This window comes from Ursus maritimus, unplaced genomic scaffold (genome assembly GCF_017311325.1).
Source record: "Ursus maritimus isolate PB19 unplaced genomic scaffold, ASM1731132v1 scaffold_1, whole genome shotgun sequence".
NCBI lineage: Eukaryota > Metazoa > Chordata > Mammalia > Carnivora > Ursidae > Ursus > Ursus maritimus.
This window is the reverse complement of record NW_024423343.1, coordinates 11701095-11715571: the sequence shown is the minus strand read 5'-3', so window position 1 is coordinate 11715571 and position 14477 is coordinate 11701095. Positions and strand designations below refer to the sequence as shown.

Genomic DNA, 14477 nt, shown 5'->3' with positions numbered 1-14477 from the left:
TTTTTAAAAATGGCATAAGAGCAGCCCAGCATCATGCATCTGCTGTGGGAACTGAACGAGGCAGAGTGGGGTGCTCTCGGTAGCCTCCCAGAGGAGCTGGAGCCAGTTGACCCCACTCTGCTGTCCTGGTGTCCCTGCCCTTTGTTCTCTCCATGCTTTTCTCCTGTGTCTTCTTGCCCACGCCCTTCCTCCTGCTGGGGGGAAGCCCCTCGGAGCTCCGAAGGGCTGCCCCGGCCTCTCCTCGCTTTCTCTTGGGCAAACTTGACCTTCCTCATGGAATTAATGGCTGAACCAATGCTGAACCACCAGCCCTTCCACTTCTCTTCCTAGCCCAGACTTCTCTGTAGAGCCCTGGCCATATTCAACTGACCTCCAACTCCACAAATCCAAAACGGGACTTGTAGACCCACGATCATCCCCCCAACGTGCTCCCTCCTCAGTCCTACAGTGATGTGTGTACAGCTGTTCGCACCTTGCCCACCTCCCTCCACTGTCCCCCTCGTTCCTATCAATCCTGCCTCCCAAATATTTCCGCCACCCATCTGCTTCCCCCACCTCTTCGCACACTCCCTTGCTAAGCAACCTCACCTCCCACCTGGGGACTGCAGTAGCCCCCTAACATTGCCCCCCACGTACACTTACTATATTCTCCAAACAGCAGCCAGAATAATCTTTTTATAACATAAATCCAACCTGCTTCTCAAAAGCCTTCAGAGCCTTCCTTCTTACAGACAGGAGAACCCGTACCTCTTTTCCCACTGCCCCTCATGTCCCTTGCTCCCTCACCTACTACAACCAGACCTCTCTGGCCACTTTTTGGATCCTCAAACATGCCAGTCCATCTCCTCACTTCAGGACCCAAATAGAGGCTGTTCTCTCAGCCCAGACACGTGGAATGGGTTGAATGGTGGCCACAAAAAGATATATCCACATCCTAACCCCCGGGATTTGTAGATACTGCCTTAGACAGCAAAAGAGGTACTGAAGTTAAGGACTTTGAGAGGAGGAGCTGATCTTGGATTATCCGATGGGTCCTGAATGCCATTACATGTACCCTTCTAAGAGGGACACAGAGGAAGATTCGTCACAGATACACAGAGGAGAAGGCGGTGTGAAGACAGACAGAGATTGGAATGACATGGGCACAAGCCAAGGAATGCTGGTGGCCACCAGAAGCTGGAAGAGGCAGTGAACGGAGCCTCCCCTCTTGCCTATGGAAGGAGTATGGCAATGGCGACACCTTGCTTGTGCACTTCTGGCTCTAGAACTTGCAAGAAGATAAATTTCTGTGGTTTTAAGCCCTCAAGCATGTGGTAATGTGTTATCGCTGCCCTAGGAACTGACACCACTAGGTGGCCTCTGATTCCACTGCTGTCTCCACCCTGCCCTGCCCCGCACCCCCCACCCTCAGGCTCTCACATGAAGCTGAATTATGGCATCAAGTTATCCCAGGCAGAAAGCAAGGATCTCTGTCTGTTCTTACCCTCATTCACTCCAAGCTCCTAACAGTGCCTAGCACTCCTCAGGCACCCAGAAATAATGGCCAAAAGGTGAATCTCTGTCTCTTTTGCTGGTCTCTGAGCTCCAGGCCACAGGACCTTTTCTTTATCATCAGAGCCTCGTGATGGCAGGCACAGGGCAAATGCTCATCGACTGTGAACGACTAGGATGAATGAATGGCCATCTGCTGCGTGCATCACAGATAAGCTCCTATGACAGAGGAGTGAAAAAACTCACACCTTTGAGACATAGCTGTTTCCCTGAGGCTCTCTTGGCAACTTACTGAAAATGGTATTTGAAAGAAGAAATCTACTTTTCCCTTCTTTGTAGTTCAGCATTTTAATTAACTTAGTCAGATGTTACCCTTGCACTAGAGAGGTTTTCTAGAGCTACAAATACTGCTTCCCATTTTCCTGTGGGGAATACGGCCTGCGTTGGGAAGCACCTGTATGGCCAGCCCTTATTTCTCACCAACCACAAGGCTGTCTCCCTTTGGTAATGACCTTGATCCTCTCAAGTTCAGCGCCGTCCCACATTTGCTGAGCTCTGCAGCCGCCTGGCCTCAGTTCACACTGGGTCACAGAGCTCAGCAGTCTTCGTTGCTATGGAATTGAACTCCACATGAGGAGGCCAAAGGCTTTGCTGCAAATCACTGGCAATTTAACAAGGTGACTGATCAGGGCAGGGACGCCAAAACCCAACTTCAGACCCACACTGCCACTAGGATTCCCTGGTGAGGTTCTGCACACCTGGCCTGTTCGGAGAAACAACATGCTCTGCAACACGGTGGGCAAATACAAGCTGGTTTCTCTCCTGCCTCCTCCAGCACAAATGCTCCATGTACAGGGAGAGCTCTGTCAGCGCACGGAAAGTTAGCTGGAGTCGTTCTTGCACACGGACACGAGCTACCCTGCAACTTCTACCACGACGATTAGTAATAGACCAAACAGTATAAAATGACAGGCATGTATCCTCCCTCTACCCCCTTGGTTTCCCACACCCTGGTCAGAAATACTCCCTCCAGCACCCATGACTGAAGCTCTGTTCTTTTCACTTCTGCAAATTTTTCATTCTTCAGAAATCAAGGTTAATATTCCCGACAGGGGAAGGCTTTAACAAGCAAAGCCAGAGTTGTAAACAGCTGGTGAGCTAAATTGTACAGGGAAATTTGTTTGGTAGGCACTATGTTTTCTCCAATTCTGGGTCCTGATGCCTTTACGGGACGAACACACTGCCCAGCTCCCCACGGTCCCCAAGACCAACGTCCCTTCCCGGGGCCCCTCACTTGGTTACCTGCTGTCCCCTGAAAGCCCCTGAGACTTCCCTCAGGCATGGCTTCATTTCCAGAGAATTCTCCAACAGAGACAAAATGAGCTAGGGAGTGTGTTCTTGGAGAAGAAAGATGTGGAAGGAAGAGAAGAAAGCAGAAGCAAAAATCGAAGGGGCTGGTGACAGATCTGATTTGTCAGCTGTCTAACATCAGTGACTAACGTGAACTTTGGGACCTGAAAATAATTGCTCTGTACCATTTATCAGGCGACAGTTGTAGAGTGTCCTAGGATACAGCTGTGTGAGGGATGAAGAGATAGAGTTCTAGAACTTTGTGTGCAAATAATTGAACGATGAAAACTGTTAATAATTAAACCCCCCAAGCGAATTCCATTTTTATCATGGAATGTAGGCTCTTAGGAGCATGAGGGACAAATGAATGAGATGGTGGGGGAAAAAATACGTGCACATTTTTTAGTGATTTAAAATTCCCACAGGAAACACTGATTTGCTAATGTGTGATTTTAGCTTTCAAACCACAAACACTAAGACAGGTCTGGAGTTTTAAGCTATTCAGCCCCTTGTATAAAAACCACCAAATTACAAAGTTCTTAATAGAGCACTTAACAGTTCAGCAGCTGCTAGACTCCCTTGAACGGAAAACAATATGGCTGTATTTTATATTTTATTCTGGAAAAAGCTATAGAAAGTGTCTTTAGTATCCTGCTAGTTACTAAAGCAGAGTTTGTGAAAGGCCCCATCTTAATCTGTAAAGACACAAAATTTTCCCTGCAAGGAGGCAGCCAACAAAAACATGAAGATTCCTCCACTGAAATTAGTAAAGAAAACCTTAAAATCTTACCCAATGCCACCTCATTCATATCCTCAAAGAGGGACTACCGGGAGGTTAGGGGAAATGTTAGGGCATGGTTACAAAATATTTTGGAAGCCAATTACATGTCAAAGGCCATGTCCACATCACAGAACCTGAGGCTGTTAGGGCCCAGAGCGACAGGACCAGCCCCATAGTACAAACCCTTATTTCCCAGCCGAGACTCTGAACCCAAAAGAAGACATAGGCGTCCCATCTCCCACCCTCCACCTGAGCTCTTTCCAGGATACTCCTGAACCCTTAAAAGGCTGCTCAAAGTACTTATTTTTGACCCTACCTGAAACCACAAGGGAATTTGAATTTACTTGAGATTATGCATTTAATAACAGGTTTAAATGATGTGTGTGTGGGTGGAGGGAAGACTGAGGTGAGGGGCTCCCTGCTAACTCTGCTTTCCCCTTGGGATATGGTAGGTGTCCCTGCAGGCATGCTCCAGGCCAGCATGTGGCCCACCCAGTCCTGCCCAGGCTGGAGTCTGAGTTTCGATGCATTGGTTTATGGCTAACTGCCTGTTATGCGCCGTCTACTGTGATCATCTCAAAGCAGTACAAGAAATCGACCCACATCTTAACGGGTGAAACCCAAGTAAGCAGCTTCCATTCTAGAGTGTCCACCGTGGGCCAGGAGCGAGCATCAACACTGTACGTGTGTCCGTACGAGCACCTTGAAGGAGCGCGTGCTTATGAACTCAGCAAGAGGGTCAGGGGCATCCATGCTCACACCCAAACAAAGCCACAGGCCGGGGTGCGAGCAGTAGGAGGGAAGAGAACAGGGTCCCCGCCAGGGGCATCAGCACTGTCCGGGAGGAGTTGGAGGGGACGCCCTGGGAGGGCTGGGGTCTCCACGTTGCTCCTCTGGGGAAGGCAGGAAAGACAGAGGTTGAGTGCAAGTGGGAAGACATTCCAGAAAAGAGTAGGCAGGTGAGAAGGTTCAGATTATGCTCAAGGGAGAGTGAGTGGCTCAACCAATGTCGGGGGGAGGGGCAGGGGCAGAGGGGAAGCAGCAGTGATCGCTGGTGGAAACACACGGTGAAGCTAGTCTGGGGGCCTCCAGGGTTCACTAATGCAGCTGAACTTCCCTCTGTCAGCACTGAAGGAACCTGTCCTTGGTTCCCTGTCTTAAGATACACCCCAGCTCCACCTCAAATTCCTGCATGGATCCCCAGTTCCAACCCTAACCCCAGTCTTTCCACCGTGTGGGGCTGGCCTGGCTTCCCTGCAGTTGTTCCAGACACAGCAGTTTTGATTCAGGGCTTAAATTACTCACTCAGGCATGCATCCCTAAAAGGGGAGTAATTTTCTTCCTAGGAATGCCTGACTGTGCCACTCCTGGGCTGTGCCGCATCAGGCGGCTCCTCAACCCTCCGGAATTCGGTATGTTCCTGTTTCTCTGGTCCCCCTTGAGCTGTCCCTGCCGCCCCAGAGATGGTATGTGAGTTGGCCAGTGGCTGAGCACTCGGGTGCACCCACCTCCCACACCCCCTCCCAGTTATGCACAAGCCGAGCTCCCAAACTCACAGCTGGAAACCGCTGCGAGCAGCTCGCAGCCTTCACGTGGGAGCCATCTATCTCGGAAAGGGCAGAGGTGGACCCGTGTTGTGCTTTCTGCTCTCCCCGACCACCCAGGAACAGGGACACGGACGGCAGAGTGACGCCCTTCCCGTGAGCTCTCACAACCCTTGGCACCGGACACTGTGTCATGGGACGCAAGGCGCATTGTTTGTGACAGCCCAACACCCCAGGAAACAGAAGAGAAAGGACTAATGGTGTAAATACAAGGAAACTGAGGCTCAGGCAGCTTGAAGCGCCCACCCGAGCCCACAAAGTTATGGCTAAAGTCTGGTGCTGGAATCTGAGCGTAGTTATCTTCTTGTGATCACGGGCCAAATGCCGAAACTGAAGTCAGATACCGGGGTGTGGCTCCTGCCTCTTCCACACACCAGCAGTTGGAAATTCAGGTTCCTTATAGGGAACCTCCCAGAAGCAGCCTCACAGCTGCGGTGGGATTAGAGCAGGGTTTCCCGACCTCAGCACGGTTGGCATCCGGAGACGGGTATGTTTTTGTGTGGGGGCTGGCAGGTGCATTGCAGGTGCTGAACACCACCCCAGGCCTGTACCCACGAGACACCAGTAGCACCCCCGCCACCCAGCTGTGATAACCAAAAAACGTCTCTAGACATGGCCAGATGTCCCCACTAAAAAAACTGTCAGCCTCATTGAAATCAGAGCTTTATCCAAGCAACTGTTCCTGTTTCTTTTGTGGTTCCCCTGGCCCCTTTCCTCTCACAAAGCTGATCGATCCATTTTCTTGGGTCTCAAACTCAAAGGGTCTTAAAATTTAGACGTACTGGTTTCTTTCCTTCTCATTTATACGATCTTGGTATGTTTATATTAAAAAATTTCACACAAAGACCAAGCTTTTCCCCCCTGAATAACATGTACATTTATATGAAAAAAGGCTAAAGCACTTCTTAGATTGCTAGCTTTAGGCATCCTTACTTTTTTAAGAGAATTTTTATTGAGATATGATTGGCATAAACATTTTGATAGTTTCAGGTATACAGCATCAAAATTTGATATGTGTGTAGATTACAAAATGATCACCACAAGGAGTTTCATTAGCATCTGTCATCACACAGCTACTGGTTTTTCTCCCCTTGGGATGAGAACTTTTAAGATCTACTCTCCGCAACTTTCACATATACAAAACAGTATTGTGAACTATAGTCACCATGCTCTACAGTATATCCCCAGGACTTATTTCATTTAAAACGAGACGTTCGCCCCTTTTGTTTTTGAATTATATCATGAAGGCAGCTTGAAAAAGCTCAAGATAAATTCTGAGCACCCAAGTTTTTGAAGTGCTGAAGAAACAAACCAGCTTAAGCAGGAAGGGACTTGCCATAGAAAAGCTCAGTGAGGGAGCTGCTATCAGGGAGAGAGCCGAACGGAGGAGCCTCTGACATACTGCACATGTACGGTGTGCAGACGAAGTGAAGCCATGGGGAAAGTACACGGTCTCTTCTCTCAGGTGTTCTGCACCCTTGCAGACCGACGTTTACCGAATTGTGCTTTTTGAACGTCACGCCCTACAGGATTGATGTGGACACGTGCCAACAGAATCATTGACCTGACTCAGAAAAACTGTCCGACGTTTCTGAAGCATGCTCTTTTCTCATAAGATGATGGGAGTATTTTTTAATCAAAAGAATTGTTTGAGCTAATGCTCCAGCACAAATGAGTTAGCGGGCCGCCAACTGCTGCCGTCAGAATATAAGGGAGGGGTCCATAAATGTTCCCATGATCTGATGCACAGTAGCCAAGAGGCCTTTTGTGCGTGCAGGACAGAATCTCGTGTAGTTACCCAGAGCGCTGTCCCGGGTGGACCTGATCAAGACACTACACCGATCTAAGCTTTGATCTTCTGCCCCGCAAAGTCGGCATGATAAGATGGAAGAGAGTTACCGTGAGGAGCTGGAGAGCTCCAGTGCTTTGAGAACACAGAACAGCGCCTCACACATGAGAAGCACAAGATAAACGCAGCTATCACTTCAACTACAGAACACTGTTCCACGTGATTTCAATAGGTGTTATCCAAAAAAAGAGTCTTGTAGTAGAATGTCCAGATATACCACTTTAAATAAGGTTAAACAAGCCTTCTTTCCCCCCTCACTGCAGTACTTCTCAGAGCCTTTAAAATGCTGATACGCAACCTGAGTTTCAAGATGCTGGTGACCCAGTATGGACCACATGACACGAAGACCCTTTTTGCATAAGGCAGTTCACAAAACTAGTATTGTAGAAAACACTCGGTGAATCATGGCTTGCACTTCCAAGCATGACACAGAGTGTAATATAATTGGTATCTCTTATCAGAATATATAGAACTTTAAACTGTGAAACATGTAAACACCAACAATTACCAGAACATGCTAAGAATCTGAGATGACTGAACATTAAGCATTCACAATAGCTCAAATTTCAGTATGCCGTCCATGTTGCTCTTTTTTAAAAAATGTAGTTGTGGTAAGGACACTTCATATGAGATCTACCTTCTTCACACATTTTTAAGTGAACATTACGTCATCGTGGACTGTAAGAAGACGTACAGCAGATCTCTAGTTTATTATCTGCCACAACTGACACTTCATGCCCTTTGATTAGCAACTCCCCATCTCTCCCTCCCGCTCGCCATGCTGATTTTTCCATCACTTACCCGAGACCCTTTTTCAGGAAAACACTGGCACACTGAGCAATCTCTTCCTCCGCAAGGACCCACAAACTTCTTTCCACTCTGGAAAGTGAAGCATCTGGTTTAGTAAAGTAGCGTTCCTCACCTAGCTGGGTACCTGACGTGTACCTTATAACGAGCACCTCGGTTTACCCAACCCATGAGAATTCCACAGTATACTTTGACCTTTGGATCTGCGAAAAGAAAAGGCTAATGTTGATACATAAAAAGGCAAAGAACTTTCACTGTGGCTTGATAAGAGGGCGGGTGATTATGTGAGCAAAATAAAAGTTCATGTGAGCCAGCATTAGAACAAAAAAGAAAAGCCCCTCTCTGAAGCCGCTTTCCCCTTGGCCAGACTCTTCTGCAAGGTCTCTCTCCTGGCAAGACATCATTGACTAAGTTGTGGATCATCTTTGAGTGTAAACTACATGGTTAGGAGAGTACACAACAGTGTCTCACTTAAATTATAAATTCAGCTGCTTTTCAGGACCCTCTGGCTTCCCCTCCAAGACCATTGAGTCCTTCCTGGTCACTGCTTGAGGCATAGCCTAGGAATTCACGTGACAACTGTTTCCTGCAAGTTGCTGAAACTCCAAGATGCTTTGTGTCTCTCAACTAGAAAGTTCCTGAACTTGAATCATTTGGGCCCCTTCCCCTAACTTCTCTCCAACATCCTCTTTAAAGAGTTACTCCACATTCACGTATTTTCTTAACATTCATGCTTCCTCTAAACACACACACACACACACACACACACACACACACACACGTGCCTGTTGGAAGAATCAGCCCCTTGTTCTCACAAATCCTCATTGTCTGTATTCAGAGTCATCTGTCACTTCAGTACAAAAGCATAATCTCAGAGCAACTGTTTCCATACGCAGACCCCTTAACAACAAAACAGCCACCATGATGCACTGTGCTGACAAGGGACACTGAGCATTCCTTCAGAGCCTGGGGCTGCGGGGAGGGAGGGAGTGGTGGCAAAAGCAGCTCCAGGTGCTAGGAGCCGAGAGTGTGGGTAGGAATATCAGAAGGGCACCAGGGATAAACTTGGCCTAGTTCATGATCTTGCCCGGACCAGCCCTCACTGCAACACTTATGTATTAAACACATATTTCTAGGATTGATAGATCTTTTACACTCAAAGCTATAAATTTAAGCCTTTATGCCAAAGTATGATGGGGTACGTAAAACATGTGAACCAATAGTTATAGTCTAATGGAAGCCCTCTATACAAACATACCCACCTAGGTGCATAAGTGTATATGTAAATACATCTGAGTACATGTACATATGAATATACACACGTGTACACGTATGCATGTATATAAACGTGTACAGGAGGGAAAAGAGTCTATCCAGAATGTATTTTTTTTCAATCACACAATTTAGACCTCTTTTTTCCTGGAAAAATATGCTCAGACCCAATCCAAAAGAAAAATCCTTAAGCATTAATAAAAAAGACATTCTTATAAACAAAACTCCTTAGGGTCGTTGAGAGTATCTAAGAATGGAAACCTTGACAAGAATTAAGTTAAAAAATGTATCTGAAGTTTCAGAAATATATGCCTCTTGAGTTTTGAGTCACATTGTTATCTATGAATGCAGAAACATCAAGTTCAAAACTCTGATAAGGTTGAAAAAAAAAAATGAAATGCCCAGGTCCAGGACAGCATGAAAACACTTAAAATAACTAGTCTGAACACTTGGGTTCATTTAAGGTTGGGATTCATTACTATGTGTTCAGTGAGATATCAAAACAACCAGAGAAAAGAACGTCGGTTGATTAGCTGGCTTGATAATAAAGGCAAGTTTGTTCTCTTATTGTTTGTTTTTTGTTGTTTGTTTTGTTTTGTTTTTTACTTAATTGTGCCAAGTATCACAGAGATATTTGTAGCAAAATTACATTTCAGGAAAGAATCAGTTTAAAATAAATCAGCAGATTATAATAAAGAAACAGAAATAGTCACATATAAAGCTTTGACCAGTACTGAAAAGAGAAAAAGGCAAGAGGAAGTTGTAGTGTCTCTGAAGTTCTTCTACACTAGATATTTCCCAATAAATGCCCCTAAAAGGGGGAGGCATTTGTAAAGGAAGAAACTGTGCCTCAAAAACACGCTATATAAACCCATTTGAAAAAGATAAAGACCGTGTCTCAGACAAGACCGTGTTCAAAGTATAAACCATACTCACCAGGAATACATTGGTGTTCTCCAGAACGAATGTCATGCCTCAAGCAGGAAAAACAGAAAAATTCCTATCCATTTTATCTCAGATATGTTTAAACAAATGTATGTTGAATAAAAAGTTTAAGACATAAGCTATTAATTTCTAGATTAATAACCAGTCCTACATTCCTACCTCTATTTTTTTGAAAAACAATATTGGCGTATGATTAAAAATTCAAATAGGTCAAAAGAGTATAATGAGAGAAGAAATTTTCTTTTCCAACCCAGGTTCCGAGTTCCCTCACCGACAGGCAGTCACTGTCCTCAGTCTGGGTCTGGATAGTTCCGCGCATGCTCACGCGCATGTACACGGACACGCACAAACACACGTACATGCACAAACGCACGTTCACATACACGCACACACGAGCACACATGCACGCACATGCAGACGTACAGGCACGCACACGTACCCACCTGTACACCCAGGCACACGTACACGCACACACACGCACTCTTTGACGATTTTGGTCTTGTTTTATTTTCACCCAGATGGTGTATTTCTCTGTACCCTTCTGCTTTCTCTTCTTAACCAGACGTCTTCAAAACCATTCCAAGTTAACAGAACGGCTCTCCGTGGATTGAAGCACAATGGCTTGTTTAACCAGCCCTTCTTGATGGGTGTTTAGCTATCTCCCTTCTTTTGTTACTGAACGCTCCCCTGCAACCATGATGGGTGTTTAGCTATCTCCCTTCTTTTGTTACTGAACGCTCCCCTGCAACCAGTATTCTTGTGCATTTTCTTTATGCCCAAATCAGTATAAATACGAATGATAAATTCCAAAAAGGGAAATCCCTGTGTCAACAGGATGATGCATTTGCAATTTGGATGGATAATGCCAAGCTGCCTTCCATAGATACTGCATTGATTCACATCACTACCTTTAAAACCCAACTACAGTATCAACTACTCTTGGTGCGAAATCTTTAAAACCTCGGCACAGCACAACCTGCTAGCTGGGTCCAGGCTAGAACAGTCTGGTTCAAGAATTTTATTCACTCATATGGAACAAAAGAAACAAAGGAAGTGAAATGTTAAGACTCTGTAGACTCTTATAATGCGGGGGGGGGGGGGGAAGAATATAAGACAGAAATAAACTTAGAGAAATCAGGTAAAAAAAATGCAGGCATATATATTTCACTGTTTCCATTCATTATTTCAGATGATGCTCTCAAATGCGTGTGAACTAAGTGAAGCAAGTCTTACTATTCCTACTTGGGGAGACCTTCTGATTCCCCGCTTTCTGTCCCTGACTGGTAGAAAAAAGAGAAGAGAAAGTAACTTTATATTTTGATTTGCTTTGAAATGACCTATGTTAACTTGAGTCACAGAAATTGGATTGGGTAAATCCAAGCTAGAGACGATGGACAGATGGAGATGTGCTCAGTAGTAATTTAACCAGTTCAGTTGTCTCAAGGTCTACCTGAGTCACAGACAGTCCATAGTGTGATTTCCCAGAAACGTCTGGGGTTGGGTTTAATAACTCAAATTCCTCAGTGAGGTTGCAGAAGAAAGTGATCTTATTACAGAATATTCTAGGCTTATCTTTCTCCAGAGTTAAAATGTTCACGTTTAATCTTATATTTCTTGATTTAATCTCGAAGTGACCCAGCTGCTTCCTGCCCCTCTCAAAAAAAAAAAAAAAAGATTTTAACAAAAGATTATGTTATAAAATAAAGAAATCTCCAACACCTGGGCAATTTGGTAAGCAGTCTTGACTGTAAAATAGAAAAGAAACCTCAGAGTTCACCTAGTCCAACCCTTCATTCTGCAGATGAGAAAACTGAGTCCCACAGAGTGGCTTGTTTGAAACAAAAAGGTTTATAACAAGAGATGTGTATGCAGTCAGAGCTAATTAATGTACTTACCCCATATACATGTTGTAGAGAAAAAAGGATAAGTATAAGTGACCTATGAAACAACAAAAATGCAGATTAATTTAAACTGTTCATTTTCATGCAAAACAACCTAAAAAAGAGAAAGAACAAAGGAATAAATCCGAGAAAGCTTCTTTTTTTATTTTTAATATGCTGCTGTCATCAGTGACAAGATAAATGTTACCATCTCTCTGGCTGTCATCATTACCTTCCCTCTTGCTAATCAGTCAAGAAGTACTCACAGCCCTTAAGTGGGGTCCTCACTGTGCCTGGGACCCTGGGGACACTGTGAAGTGGAGAACTGGTTGGGTAGCGGAGGAAAGGAAGGCACTCTCTGAATGAAATGCAGAGGAGCTAGGGAAGGAGGCAGCTTTGTTGAGAGACAGTGCAAAGACCAGTGTACCCTGGATGACGTTAAGTGGAACCAGCTGGAAGGAGGGAGGAGGGAAGAAAACCTATCTGGACTGGGGAGATGGTTTGAAAGGCAAGGAAAATAATATGAACCAGTTAGGGAAGAGTTAAGTAGTTCAGATGGTCTCCTGCATTTTCAGAGCCAACAATGGCCGGTGGAGTCTGTCCATCCCTCTGACCTCTGCTTTTGTTGTCCCATCTCCTTCTTTGCCTCTCACTCTCGTTGCCCCTCTTTCACTTCTGAGGACCCTTGTGATTATACTGGGTCCATCCAGATAATCTCCCCAAGGTCAGCTGATGAGCAAACTTAATGTCATCTACAAGCATAATTTCCTGTCGCCATGTAACAGAACATATTCTCAGGATCTCAGGATCAGGGTGTGGACCTCCTCAGGGGCTGTTATGCTGCTTACCATACTCGTGAAGTGCCCTGTCCTAACTCTGCTAGTTAGAGGGGCCTCTGCTGCTCTGGACATTAGGAAGGTTTTTGCTATTCAAACCTGGTAAGAGAGCAAGAATCTGCAGCCTTTAGATGAGTGTCTTTCCCACTGGTGATGTTTGGGTGTAATTCAGGGAGAGTAGAGAGAATTGGTGGTTAATAAAAATGAATCACACAAAAAAGCAGGCATAATGCATAGATTTCTGGAATAATTTGGCTTTTTGACACATGAAACATTCAGAAAATTCAGAACTATAAAACCAACGTTTAAGAGAAATTATTGAATAAAAACAAGTGATCGCACTAAGGACACTCACCAGGGATCTGCGGCCAATGGCTTGATCCACCTCAGTGAGCACCTTATGGACGCCATGTGCATGGATTACTTCACAGTCAAGTCTTGGTACTTAAAAAAAATTCTGTCAGGTTTCTCATCTCCTCCAGAAGACTGACTTATAAGTGAGGCTCTAGATCCTGGGTTGAAAGTTTGTATATGTTAAATATAAATGCATCTCTTAAAACACAATATGCATTAGAATGTTGAAAACAATTACTTTCATTATTCATAGTAATGGAAATATTTTCTAAAAAGGGAATTCAGGATTTTTTTAATGAGACAATCTTAATGATGACCAAACTGAATAAATATCAATTTCATTCTTAGAAATAAAAATAATTTCCAGGTATTTATGTTATAAATACATTTTTGAGAAATGAAAAAGAGGTGTATACAATTCTTGGATAAAAATTATTGCTTCATTTTGTTAAGTGCCATTTTCTACTACATAACAGTTGCCCTTGAAAATCCAAGTTAAAATTCACTTAAGTGCGTTTTTGTGTGTGTGTGTTTTTTACTTTTTAAAACTAGGAAAGGAACCCTTTAGTATAAAGAAAGACACACTTTGCACACAAACAGCAAATACGTATAAAAATATTTTTATGTAAAACTGCTTTGGAAAACATTTTGGCACTTCCTCAAAAAGTTAAACACAGAATTACCATATGATCTAGCAATTCAACTCCTAGGTATATACCATGAGAACTGACACTATGTTCATGGATAAACTTATACGTACATATTCATAGTAGCTAAGAAGTGCAAACCCAAATGCCCATCAACTGATGAATGGGGAAGCAAAATGTGCTATATCCACACAATGGATTTAGCGATTGGAATGAAGTACTGATACATAGATGAACCTTGAAAACAGTATGTTATGTGAAAAAGTCACATACTATGTGATATCATGTATATGAAAAACCCAGAATAGGCAAATCCATGGAGACAAAAATTAGAGTAGCAATTGTCCGGGGTTGGAGGAAGAGAGAATTGGGAGGTACAGGGCTTCTTCTTGAGGTGATGGAATGTTCTGGTATTAGTGGTGATGGTTGCACAACATTATGAATATACTACAAACCAGTGAATTTTAAACTTCAAAAGAGTTCAAACAGTGAATTTTATTTTGTGAACTTTATCTCAACAACAACAACAACAAAAATATTTTGACTCAAAGCAGTCCATATCTTTGATAAAAGATCTCTGGCTTAAGGGAATGTCTTGAAATTGAAGTGTCTTGTAACTGAAATGTCTCATCTTAAAAACTCTGGCTTCTCTGAAGACCTG

At 44.2% G+C, this 14477-nt stretch overlaps 1 protein-coding gene across 1 annotated transcript in view; it reads right to left on the bottom strand.

The window, feature by feature from the left end:
• Positions 1–13319, bottom strand: part of COL4A4 (collagen type IV alpha 4 chain) — a 106390-nt gene extending 93071 nt beyond the window's left edge. The window contains exons 1-3 of the mRNA XM_040639708.1: positions 13171–13319; positions 11995–12037; positions 7877–7954 (exon numbers count right to left, since the gene is read on the bottom strand). Coding sequence (XP_040495642.1) covers positions 7877–7954; positions 11995–12037; positions 13171–13232 — 183 coding nt within the window. The 5' untranslated portion in view covers positions 13233–13319. The remainder of the gene's footprint in view (positions 1–7876; positions 7955–11994; positions 12038–13170) is intronic.
• Between the last annotated feature and the right edge of the window lie 1158 nt (positions 13320–14477).